This window comes from Mus caroli, unplaced genomic scaffold (genome assembly GCF_900094665.2).
Source record: "Mus caroli unplaced genomic scaffold, CAROLI_EIJ_v1.1 scaffold_11259_1, whole genome shotgun sequence".
NCBI classification, from domain to species: Eukaryota; Metazoa; Chordata; class Mammalia; order Rodentia; family Muridae; genus Mus; species Mus caroli.
The window spans coordinates 1-12,129 of record NW_018389659.1 but is presented as its reverse complement, the minus strand read 5'-3'; the positions used below and the strand labels follow the sequence as shown (position 1 = coordinate 12,129).

General features: G+C 41.8%; 1 protein-coding gene across 1 annotated transcript; it reads left to right on the top strand.

Annotated features, from left to right (window-relative positions):
* Positions 1–9,223: 9,223 nt before the first annotated feature.
* On the top strand, positions 9,224–12,071 carry LOC110288225 (the record flags this gene model as incomplete). Its single annotated transcript, XM_021154628.1, is given in 4 exon segments — positions 9,224–9,404; positions 10,027–10,160; positions 10,287–11,627; positions 11,630–12,071. Coding segments are annotated over 4 exon segments (2,098 nt in total), but the record flags the coding sequence as incomplete, so codon positions are not given.
* Between the last annotated feature and the right edge of the window lie 58 nt (positions 12,072–12,129).

The following is a 12,129-nucleotide window of genomic DNA, read 5'->3' as shown; positions in this document are numbered from 1 at the left end:
AGCCATCAAATTGTATATGTGTAAATGAGTATTGGAATTCATTAACTTCACATATTGTTCCCTGAAATCAATACTAAAAACAAAAACAGACCTATTTTTCATGCCATGATAATGACTTTTCTTTATTTTATGAACTTTTAAATACATTAATGGTAAAACACTGGTATAAATAATCTCCCCAATATAATATAATGCTCAACTTTTATAAAATACATTGATATTGAAACACTAGTGTAAGTAATCTCCCCAATAAAATATAATGTTCAACTATATTGGAGATTTTGCTGTACTGTGTTGATCTCATCTACCTTCAGCATTTTTAATCTATCTCCCCCTAAATATTTTAAATCCCAGCCATTCCATTCTTTCATCTTCAGATTGCAAAGGGAGATTTCCTTGTCTGGCTACAATATTTCTTTTAAAGTTTAAGAATTATCCACTATGTTCATATCAACCTTATTTATAATAGCTATAAGCTGGAAAGAACCCAGATGTCCCTCAAGAGATGTAATGGTTACAGAAAATGTGAAACATTTACACAATGGAGTACTACTCAGCTATTAAAAACAGTGAATTTATGAAATTCTTAGGCAAATGGATGGATTTGGAGGATATCATCCTGAGTGAGGTAACCCAATCACAAAAGCACACACATGATATGTACTTACTGATAAGTGGATATTAGCCCAGAAACTTAGAATACACAAGATACAATTGCAAAACACATGAGTCTCAAGAAGAAGGAAGAGCAAAGTGTGGATACATCCTTTCTTCTTAAAATGGGGAACAAAATACCAATGGAAGGAGTTACAAAGGCAAAGTTCAGAACAGATCCTGAAGGAACAACCATCCAGAGACTGCCCTACTTGGGGATACACCCCATAAACCACCACCAAACCCAGACACTAGGCAGATGCCAGCAAGAGCCTGCTGACAGGAGCCTGATATAGCTGTTTCCTGTGAGGCTATGCCAGTGCCTGGCAAATACAGAAGTGGATGCTCACAGTTATCCATTGGATGGAGCACAAGGTTCCCAATGAATGAGCCAGAGAAATACTCAGGGAGCTGGAGGGGTCTGAAGCCCTATAGGAGGAACATCAATATGAACTAACCAGTACCCCCAAGCTCCTTGGAACTATACCAACAATCAAAGAAAACACATGGTGGAACTTGTGGCTCTAGCTATATATGTAACAGAAGATAGCCTAGTCAGTCATCAATGAAAGGAGAGGCCCTTGGTCCTGTGAAGGTTCCATGCCCCAGTATAGGGGAATGCCAGGACTAGGAATCAGAGTGGGTGGGTTGGGGAGTAGGGGGATTGGGGAGGGAAGAGGGGATTTTTGGAGGGGAAACTAAGAAAGGGGCTGACATTTGAAATGTAAATAAAGAAAATATCTAATAAGAAAGAATTATTCATTTAAAATTAAATTCCCAGAACTGTTATTACCCCAGAAAATATTATATTATATTATTATATTATTTAATTTTATTTGCATCTAATTTGCACAATCTGCCTCTTAGATATATAATTCACACTTGTACACATGTGTGTGTTTGTACACACACATACACACACACACACACACACAAACACACAAACACAAACACACACCACACACATTTGTGTAGTGTCCCCATCTGCCTCTTACCCATTACATTTTAACAATTTTGGTTTGCTGTACAAATTCAATCATTTTCTTCTCAGTTAACAAACTCTGTTTGAGTTCTTTAGAAAATGTACTTTCTGAGTGATGCCGTGTTCTTTATACTGAATGTTAATATATAGGTGTCATATAGTACCTACCTCTTACTGATACAAGGTTTGATACAATTATTGGTAGATCCTTGAGGAGAAGACTTAATTTCACTTAAGCTGAATGGTTTCCCCAACTAAAAGTTTCATCTCCATGTGGTCCCTGTTTGTATCAATGGAATATTAGCATTCCATGAGGTCATTGGTTGATGTGTTTCTTTTCTTTTCTTTTCTTTTCTTTTCTTTTCTTTTCTTTTCTTTTCTTTTCTTTTCTTTTCTTTTCTTTTTTGGTTTTGTGTTTCTAATTAGCAGAAAGGATTTTAGAGAGTTTGAAATACTATGTCTATTTGCTCACTCTGAATTCCCATGTATATCAAGAAGTTGGAGTAACTGCTTCATTCTCCCCCTCTAATTATTTTCAATAATTTATAAAAGAAGTTGAAGGTATTATTTAGATTTTGTTTTTACTTTTTGGTTTTTGAATATTGAAGTAGTTTGTGTTGTTTCATGAGTTAATTTTTATCCATTTTTATGTATGTAAATAATCAAGGTCTTGAGGAGTATTTACAGAGAGCAGTGATTATTCCACTGTGTTTCATTTCAAGCACTAAATAAATGAACAAACAAATTCTAAGGTGTTTTCCAGTGGCTAAAGGAAGTTGATCTTCTTGGTGAGGATCTGGGGTTTGATTTCTAGCAAACACATGGCAGCTTACATCTGTCTGTAACTACAATCCCAGGGAAACTGACACCATCTTTGAACCTGAATAGGCACCAGGCATGTTCATAGTACACATATATAGATATAGACAAAATATTTGTACATATCATATAAAATAAGATTTTAAAAAAATGGTTCAGGCCTCAGAATCTGCTTTTCTTATAACCATGATGTTGCTCACCTCTTCTAGCTTCATACTGGAATAAATGTGTTTTCCTACCCTTTAGTTGAATTCCTGTTTGTACCTGGAGATCTTCTTTAACTCAAAAGAATACCCCTTATCCAGTCCTATGGTACAGAGCTCCAAAAGCATATTCACCAATCAAAGTTAATATGCTTATTGATGTCACACTTCAACTTTGTCATGTTCATGTTCTTCTGTGGCCTGTATTATGAGGCTTCTGTTCTTAGGACAGCTCAGATCTATGGTTGCTGCCAAAGAAGGTGCAGTTTACATTTTGAAAAGGGTAATAGTTTTCTCCTATTCAACCATACTGCCACTATCATACCAAAGGAGCTACTAGTTGTCCCCTTCCCTTCACTCTCCACCACCTTTCTTCCATCTCCTCTTCTCATACTCCTTTCTCTTATCTTCACCAAGTCTTTTCCTTTGGCCTCGTTTGATTGGAGACAGGACATTTACACCACTCACAATGGCTTTCATTTTGTGAATTTTGGATAAGTCATATATGATGGAAATTTTTATTACAATCACAAAGAAAGATATTGGATGAAAACAAGTATGTGCTTCAAAACAGTCATGATTAGGATTTTATACAATGAATATGTGTCTTATTCACTATTCTTATCCTGTGAAGAGATACCATGACCAAGACAACTCTTATAAAAGAAAGCATTCACATGAAACCTACTTACAGGTTCAGCAGTTAATCCCATAATCAACACTGTGGGGATAATGATGGCATGCTGTCAGACATGGAGCTAGAGAAGTACTGCATCCAGATCTATGTGCATTAATAGAGAAAGCCCTTGGACATATCATATTAAACTTCCAAGCCTACCCTTAGAGATACACTTTCTCCAACAAGGCTACCCCTACTCCAACAAGGTAACACCTCCTTTCCTTCCCAAGTAGTGCCACTTGATGACTAAGCATTCAAATCTATGGGACTATGAAGGCCTGTAGAGGAAATATCTTATGTATGTTGTGGGTGCATCATCTTGTATTCTTTTTTTGTGTGTTCTTTTGTTTCATATGGATGATGTTCCCAAGTTCTTCTGCTTGCTGGGGCTGGAACTGGCTCTCCTTTTTGAAATACACTTTCATAACCTTATGTTTGTTTCTTTTGTTTGTTTTGATGGTTTCTTTTACTGCTTAAGATTTTAGTTAATTTCTTTTCACAAGTTGGAAGTTCAGTTGGATGCAGTTTTGCCTAAAGTCACTACTCCCTTTATTTCATTTAATATTAGATTTTTCTTTAAATTTTTTTCTTAGTGCTCCTTTTCTCCACAAACTATACACTTTTTTTTAACTTTTCTTTGTTTAGTATGCTTTTTTGCATTATATAATTGCATATGGGTGGGCATTAATTATTAGACAATATAGCCAATTCTAGGCTCTTTTTAAATCTCTGCCACTGCCATTAGTACAAAATTCTTGAATTTAACCTGAAGCAATTTTTTTTTTTGGACAAGGGGAAAAGGAAGCCATATTCTTTGACCAGGTATCACAAGAGACTGTAGGCAATGTACTAATATTCTCCACTTGTCTTAGTCAGGGTTTCTATACCTGCACAAACATCATGACCAAGAAGCAAGTTTGGGAGGAAAGGGTTTATTCGGCTTACACTTCCATGCTGCTGTTCATCACCAAAGGAAGTCAGGACTGGAACTCAAGCAGGTCAGGGAGCAGGAGCTGATACAGAGGCCATGGAGGGGTGTTCTTTACTGGCTTGCCTCCTCTGGCTTGCTCAGCCTGCTCTCTTATAGAACCAAGACAACCAGCCCAGAGATGGTCCCACCCACAAGGGGCCTTTCCCCCTTGATCACTAATTGAGAAAATGCCTTACAGTTGGATCTCGTGGAGGCATTTCCTCAACTGAAGCTCCATTCTCTGTGATAACTCCAGCTGTGTCAAGTTGACACAAAACTAGCCATTACACCACTGAAACCTCGTTATCTGGGCCATCATAATCCATAATGCTCTCAGCATCACTGTCTTCCATGTTCCAATGGTACATGTCTAGTATGTACCGTTAAGTTCTGATTAAACCATTCAAGTGTGTTCTATATCCAAAGTCCTTAAGTCCATATTTTGTCAACCACCAGCATTGTCAGGTTTGACACTGCAATTCTTCTCTCCCCATTACTAACTTCTGTTTTACCTGTGGTTCTACTGCTATGAGGAGACAACATAACCAAGGAAACCCTTATAAAAGAAATGACTTTATTGAAATATGCTTGCAATTTCAGAGGCTTCATCCATATAATCATGGTTGGGAGAATGTTGGCATGCATACATGGTGCTAGAGAAGGAGCTGGGCTATGGATCTACAGGCAAGAGAACAGAAAGCCTCTGGAGCTGTCATTTGAAACCTCAAAGCCCATCCCCAATGATATAATTCTCCCAATAAGGCCACACCTACTCTAACACCTCGTAATCCTCCTCAAATAATGCTAATCTGATGACTAAGCATTTAAATCTAATGCCCTATGGGGGCCATTCTCATTCAAACCATCTCACTATATATGGTATTGTAGTCACTCTCATGTCTCTAAAGTAGCTTACAAAACTCTTCATCCTTTGGGCATAGAAATGATATTTCACTGGTTGAGAACACTTATTTTTACAGAGGAACAGAGTTTGATTGCTACTACTTACATGTTACCTTATAACCATTATATAGCAGCAGTTTCAGAGGACCTCATTCTCTCTTCTTACCTGCACAGGCATGAGCCATGAATGTGCTTATACATACATGCAGGCAAAACATTAATCATATAAGGGCTGACTAAGTAACAAAGTTAAAATATAAGGAACTTTTTTTTCAGTAAAGAATGCTTAAAGGTATACCTAAAAACAACATCATTAGATCTAGGACAGAGGTTTGCTAATAACACCAAGTAATATGTTATTTTAACCCTAAGTAATCATAGGATAATTACAGTCCTTTCTCTGAAACTATATCATAAGTGAGCACAACTTAAGTACTGGTATTCATACAGTACCTTATGGGAAGCACCCATTGTCTATGTGATCCAATTGTTCCTTATCAATGTCTTTGAAGCCTCACATCTCTTTCCTTTCTTATCAATAAAAGAGTAGATCTCAGGAGAAGAATGTTGTTTTCTCTGTTTTTTTTTTTTTTTTTTTTTTTTTCTGGTAGCAGAGCTGCCAGGAAATATATTCCTTTTGTAAACTCTTTTGAGGTTTTCAGTGGGGATGAAGGAGAGGAGGTATATTGCAGTGTAAGGACAGAAAGATGTGCTATAATGAGTTCAGAGTGAAAATCCTGCTCCTCTGGTTAAAACTATATATGGTAGAATGATAATGGTTTTCTAAGAGATGCTTAAAATCTGATTTAAGGACAGCCTACAGGCATCTCAGGAGATATACTATACACAGAGCAACTAGTAAGAACCCTTCTGAAGTCCCACCACTGCCTGTGGGAGCCCAGTGGACTTGGGATTCCTCACACCCGGAAGCTCCCCTCCCTGACTTCTCTTCTGGTCAGCACCATCTGCCAGGGCAGACTGGCAGTTAGTCCACTCCCCTGAAGACATTACAGCCTGAGGCATCCCAGAAGTTACATTGCACACATAACAACTGCCTATATGAGTCCCAGGATATCCACTCTACACAGGATAATTGACACCACAGCTTTAAAGCCTCTGGACACAAGGCAACTGGGCAACTGACTCCACAGTCTGAAGACATCCCAGGGACTTCATGGCATGTAGGGAAACTGACCCAACAGAATGAAAGTCTCCTTTGAGATTTGCTACACACAGAGAAACAGAAACCAAAGTCCATAAGTCCCGCCAGAGAACAGTTTGACACAGAACAGCTTGATTGCTCCTCTGAAGACCCAACAGTTTAAAAGCCTCCCAGGAGATCTGCTGTAATCAGGGCAACATATCAGCAGCTTCTCTGCCCTTCTGAAGATCCCAGGTTGGAAAGCCCCACAGGAGTTCTGCTATAGCCATGGGCAGCAGGACTACCAGGACATCTGAAGCAGCCCAGGGACAAAAATGGCAAACTCCAGAAAGTCACTCAGCAAACACCAGGGATAACCAGATGGTGAGAGGTGAGCACAAGACCATAAGCAACAGAAGCCAATATATATGAGCATCATCAGAACCCAGTCGTCCCATCACAGTAAGCCCTGAATACACCAACACACCTGAAAATCAAGAAGTTGACCTAAAATCTAATCTCATGATGATAATGCAATCCCTTAAGGAGGATATAAATAACTCACTAAAAGAAATACAGGAAAAAAAACAGGTAAACAGGTAGAAGCTCTTAAAGAGGAAACAAATAAATCCCTTTAAGAAATAGAGGAAAACAGACTCAAACATGTGATGAAATTGAATAAAGTTATCCAAGACCTAAAGGTGGAAGTAGAATCAATAAAGAAAACACAAGTTATGGCAACCATGGGAATGGAAAACTAAGGGAAAAAAAAAGGAAATACAGATGCAATCATCACCAACTGAGTATAAGAGATAGAACAGAGAATCTCAGATGCAGAAGATACTGAAGAAGAGATTGACACAACAGTCAAAGAAAATGCAAAACACAAACTCTTAACACAAAACATCTAGGAACACTAGGACACTGTGCAAAGACTAAATCTAAGAATAATAAATAGAGGAGAATGAAGTATCCCAGCTCAAAGGACCTGAACATATCTTCGAAAAAATCATAGAAGAAAACTTCCTCAACCTAAAGAAAGAGATGGCCATAAAGGTACAGGAAGTGTACAGAACACCAAATAAATGGGACCAGAAAAGTAAGTCCTCTCATCACATAATAATAAAAACACTAAATGCACAAAACAAAGAAAGAATATTAAAACATGCAAGGGAAAAGGACCAAGTAACATAAAAAGGCAGACCAATCAGAATTACACCAGACTTCTCAACAGAGACACTAAAAGCCAGGAGAGCCTGGTCATAGATCATGTAGATTCTAAGAGAACACACATGCCAGCCTAGACTACTGTAAGCTGCAAAATTCTCAATTAGCATAGATGGAGAAACCAAAATATTCTAGGACAAAGCCAAATTCAAATAGTATCTATCTACTAATCCAGCCCTTCAGAAGATTCTAGGAGCCCTACTAGAAGGAAAACTCCAACACAAGGAGGGTACCTAAATCAAAGACAAGTCAAGATATTATTCATGTCACCACAAAGCCAAGAACTAGATGGTGAGTATCAATAGCCCAAAAGAAACACACTGAGCCAGGAGTCTTGTAGAAGCAGGGACTCAACTTTATGGCATCAGTCTCTTGCTTACATAAGTTCATAACATAGTGAGGAGATGTTTCATGGGGTAAGATGACATAGGATGGGGTGAGGTATGATGGAGGGTATGGAGTGACTGACAGGGCCAATGGCAAAGCTCTACATCAGCAACAGCAATGCAGAGGCAGGGACAAGCAGGTCTTGATGAGTCACCTAATATGGAAGTGACTGAGACAGGTCTCAAAACTCCAGCCAGGCTTAGGATCTCCGACAAGGCTACAGAAAATTGGGCCAGGCTGGGGTTTGTCCTCACGGCCCAATCGAGTTCTGGGCCCTCTTTGTGTTTTTGTCTAAGGTCATGTCTAATGTCTGGTGCACCAGTCTGTTCACCACATGTTCAATACATGTATGTTCATGTCTAGTCTGAATGAATGAATGTTCTGTGTTTTCATGTTGGAAGATAAAAGATGACTAAAACTTTCTCTGCTGGTATAGGAAAGCCTAGAGGGGCCACAGGCTTTAGCCAAGAACAGGCACACAGCAGGAGGGCCCCTGCGGGGAAAAAAAAACAAACAAACTGTTCTTTAAAAGAAAAAAGAGAGTCTGCAACCTCATGGTATTGGGGCAAAAAAGCTGATAGATGGTTTTATCCTAAGAAAATTCTCTGCATTCGTGATTATTGTGTTTATCTGATTACAAAGTGTCTTTTATTTTATAATTATAGCTAGAAAAGATTAATATTCTCTGATTGGTTTAAGTGTAACTGCTTCTTTTTTTTTTTTTTTTTACTGATAATGTGCTCTGTGTGTCTTCACAATCAGCTCATAAGTTATTGTTATTGAAGGAAGATGGAATATTGTGACTTGTTTAGGATTCCACAGCCCTGATCTGGGACTGAGAACAAAGCAGAATAGCCCCCAGGCATGCCAGGGCAGGGCTGTTGTTAAGGCATTCCTAAAAACATCTTGGCCGTAAAGATGAAAAGGTATTCAAGGACAAATGGGGCTACATTATCTAAGCTAACACCATCTGGCCAGAATCTCCCCTCAATCCGAAGACAGGCAGGGTCATCTTATCTAGTCCACACCATCTGGCCAGAACCTCCCTTCTATTACCCCTTGGCGCCGGGTACAAAGATAAGCCCCAAGCCCACCAGAACAAAGCTCTGATGCCCCTTTTGCTGAATTGTAATCTTTCTGTTAATGAATCAATCCCATGCCTTTGTCAAAATTCTTTGTATTCCTAACTCTTTGCTTCTTTAAAAACCCCTAACTCCCAAGCCTTGGGGTCGATTCCCCTGCCTCCTGTGTGAGGTACATGTCGACCAAGAGCTCTGCCAATAAAGCCTCGTGTGTCTTGCAACAAGAGAGGATTCTTGTGTTCATGGGTGCTCCCTGTCCCTGGACTAGAGTGGGGGTCCCTAGATTTGGGGCCCTACATCGTGGGGGCTCGTCCGGGATTTTGGTGTCACCCAGAACCCCAAGAATACCCCTTGGAGGTACGTCTGTGTGAGTTTGGTGTGTCTGAGTGTGGTGCCGCTGAATCTGTGTCTCCATTTTCCAGTTCTAGTATTCTGGCAGCTGCCGCTGAGATCTGTGAGGATCCAGTGTGTGTGCGTGCGGAAGGAGACGTCCTGAGCCGCAAAGCTGCAGCCCTGGGGAGACGTTTTTAGGGCGATCCTGGAGGAAGAAGTGCCCAGGGTCAGAGACAGTCGGGAAGACCCGGCTGTCCTTTGGCAAAGTGAGAGAGATAAAGTGCTCTTTCTGCCAGAGCGGGAGTGGACGTGGAATCCCACCCCGTCAGAGGTAGCGTTTGGCTGGTTGTACAAGTCCAGGCAGGAACGAGTGTGCTTGGACGTTCTCGTGTCCCTTGTCTCTGTCTTCGTTTTGTCTCTGTTTCTGTTTTTTGTTATGGGACAGACTATCTCAACCCCGTTATCTTTGACTGAGGACCATTGGACGGACGTTAGGGCAAGAGAACAAAACTTATCAGTAGTAGTTAAAAAGAAACCCTGGCAGTCTTACTGCACCTCGGCATGGCCCACCTTCGGAGTGGGTTGGCCTCAGGAAGGGACGTTTCACCTCCCCACCATTAGGGCCGTAAAGACCGTTGTCTTTCAGGAAGGCTCCGGATCGTTTCCAGATCAGCAGCCGTATATCACACTGTGGGAAGATTTAGCGCGATTCCCGCCTGCCTGGGTTCGCCCATTTCTTCCACCCCTACGCCCATTTCTTCCAACCTTGGTACCTGGATGGTACCAAGGTTCTGATGGTTCGAGAGAATGCTGAGAAAGAAAAATTAAAAATACTACCTGAAGGAGCCAGCAAAAAATCCACCCCACCACAACCAGCGGCTGTTTCTAAAATCTATCCGGAGATAGAGGAACCTCCGGAATGGTCCGACTCTCTACCACCGCCTTATACCCCAGTCCTCCAACCTGCACCCTTTCCCAGCTCCACACGCAGCCCAGCCCTCGGCTCTGGCGGCTCCACCTTTGAGTCTAGGGAGTGGGGAGGGAGGTCCCTCAGCAGGAACGAAAAGCCAGCGGGGAGTGCTCTCAGAGGGGCCAGCCGATTCTACGGTGGCGCTTCCACTTAGAGCTGTTGGAGCTCCCCCTTCCGGCCAGAATGACCTACAGCTTCTGCAATATTGGCCATTTTCTTCCTCTGACCTTTACAACTGGAAAGTAAACCATCCTTCTTTCTCAGATAATCCTATAGGGCTTACAGGGTTGATAGAGTCTCTGATGTACTCACACCAGCCCACCTGGGATGACTGCCAGCAGCTCCTACAAACCCTGTTTACCACCAAGGAGAGAGAGAGAATTCTCCTCGAGGCATGGAAGAACGTCCGAGATGGAGCTGGATGGCCGGTCCAGACCTCGGTCGAGATAGACGAAGGATTTCCCTTAACTCGCCTCCAATGGGATTATAACACAGCACAAGGTAGGGAACGGCTGTCCAATTACCGAAGGGCACTAGTTGCGGGTCTCAGAGGAGCTGCTCGAAGGCCCACAAATTTGGCTAAGGTAAGAGAAGTTATGCAGGGGCCAGCTGAGCCCCCCTCAGTTTTTTTAGAAAGACTCATGGAGGCTTATAGGAGGTATACCCCGTTCGACCCTACGACAGAGGGGCAGCGGGCTTCAGTGATTATGGACTACATAGGGCAGTCAGCTCCTGATATTAGAAGGAACCTGCAGCGGATTGAAGGATTGCAAGATTATACTATAAGGGATGTGGTTAGGGAGGCNGAGAAAGTGTATCACAAGAGAGAAACAGAGGAGGAAAAGTTAGAGAGAGAAAAGAAGGAGAGAAAAGAAGATGAAGATAAGAGAGACAGGAGACAGGAGAGAGCTCTGACTCGAATTCTGGCCACAGTGGTAAATAGAGAAAGGGATAGGACTAGACAGACAGGGGACCTGAGAGATGAGAAAAGGCAGGGGCCAAGGAGACCCAAAAAAGACCGACTGCGCCTAGAAAAAGATCAGTGTGCATACTGCAAGGAGAAAGGCCACTGGGCCAGAGAGTGTCCTAAAAAGAAGCAAGGGACACAAGTATTGTCTCTCAGAGAAGGTGAAGACTAGGGGAGACGGGACTCGGTACCCCTCCCCGAGCCTAGGGTAACCCTAGAAGTGGAGGGGACCCCTATAAATTTTCTGGTAGATACAGGCGCAGAGTTTTCAGTGCTTAAAACCCTGCTAGGAAAGTTTAAAAAAAAAATGAGAAAACCTTAGTAATTGGAGCCACAGGACAAAAGTCATACCCATGGACTATGACCAGGACAGTAAACCTAGGCCAGAATCAGGTGACTCACTCGTTCCTGGTCATTCCGGAGTGCCCTGCGCCCCTGCTAGGAAGAGGCTTATTGACTAAATTGAAGGCACAAATAACCTTTTCCCCTCCTGGGCCGATAGTGTCATGGGGAATAGAACAGCCTCAAACTTTAGAACTATCTCTGCAACTGGGAGAAGAATACCGGATTTATCAAAGCAAGTCAAAACCCCCTGAGGGGCTACAGGACTGGCTTGATCAATTTCTCCAGGCATGGGCCGAGACAGGAGGAATGGGGTTGGCAAGACAAGTTCCCCCGGTAGTGATCGAGCTTAAGTCGGGGGCCACCCCCATTGGTGTTCGCCAGTACCCTATGAGCAAAGAGGCACGAGAAGGTATAAGTCCTCATATCACCAGATTACTTCAGCAGGGGATCCTAGTTCCCTGCAAATC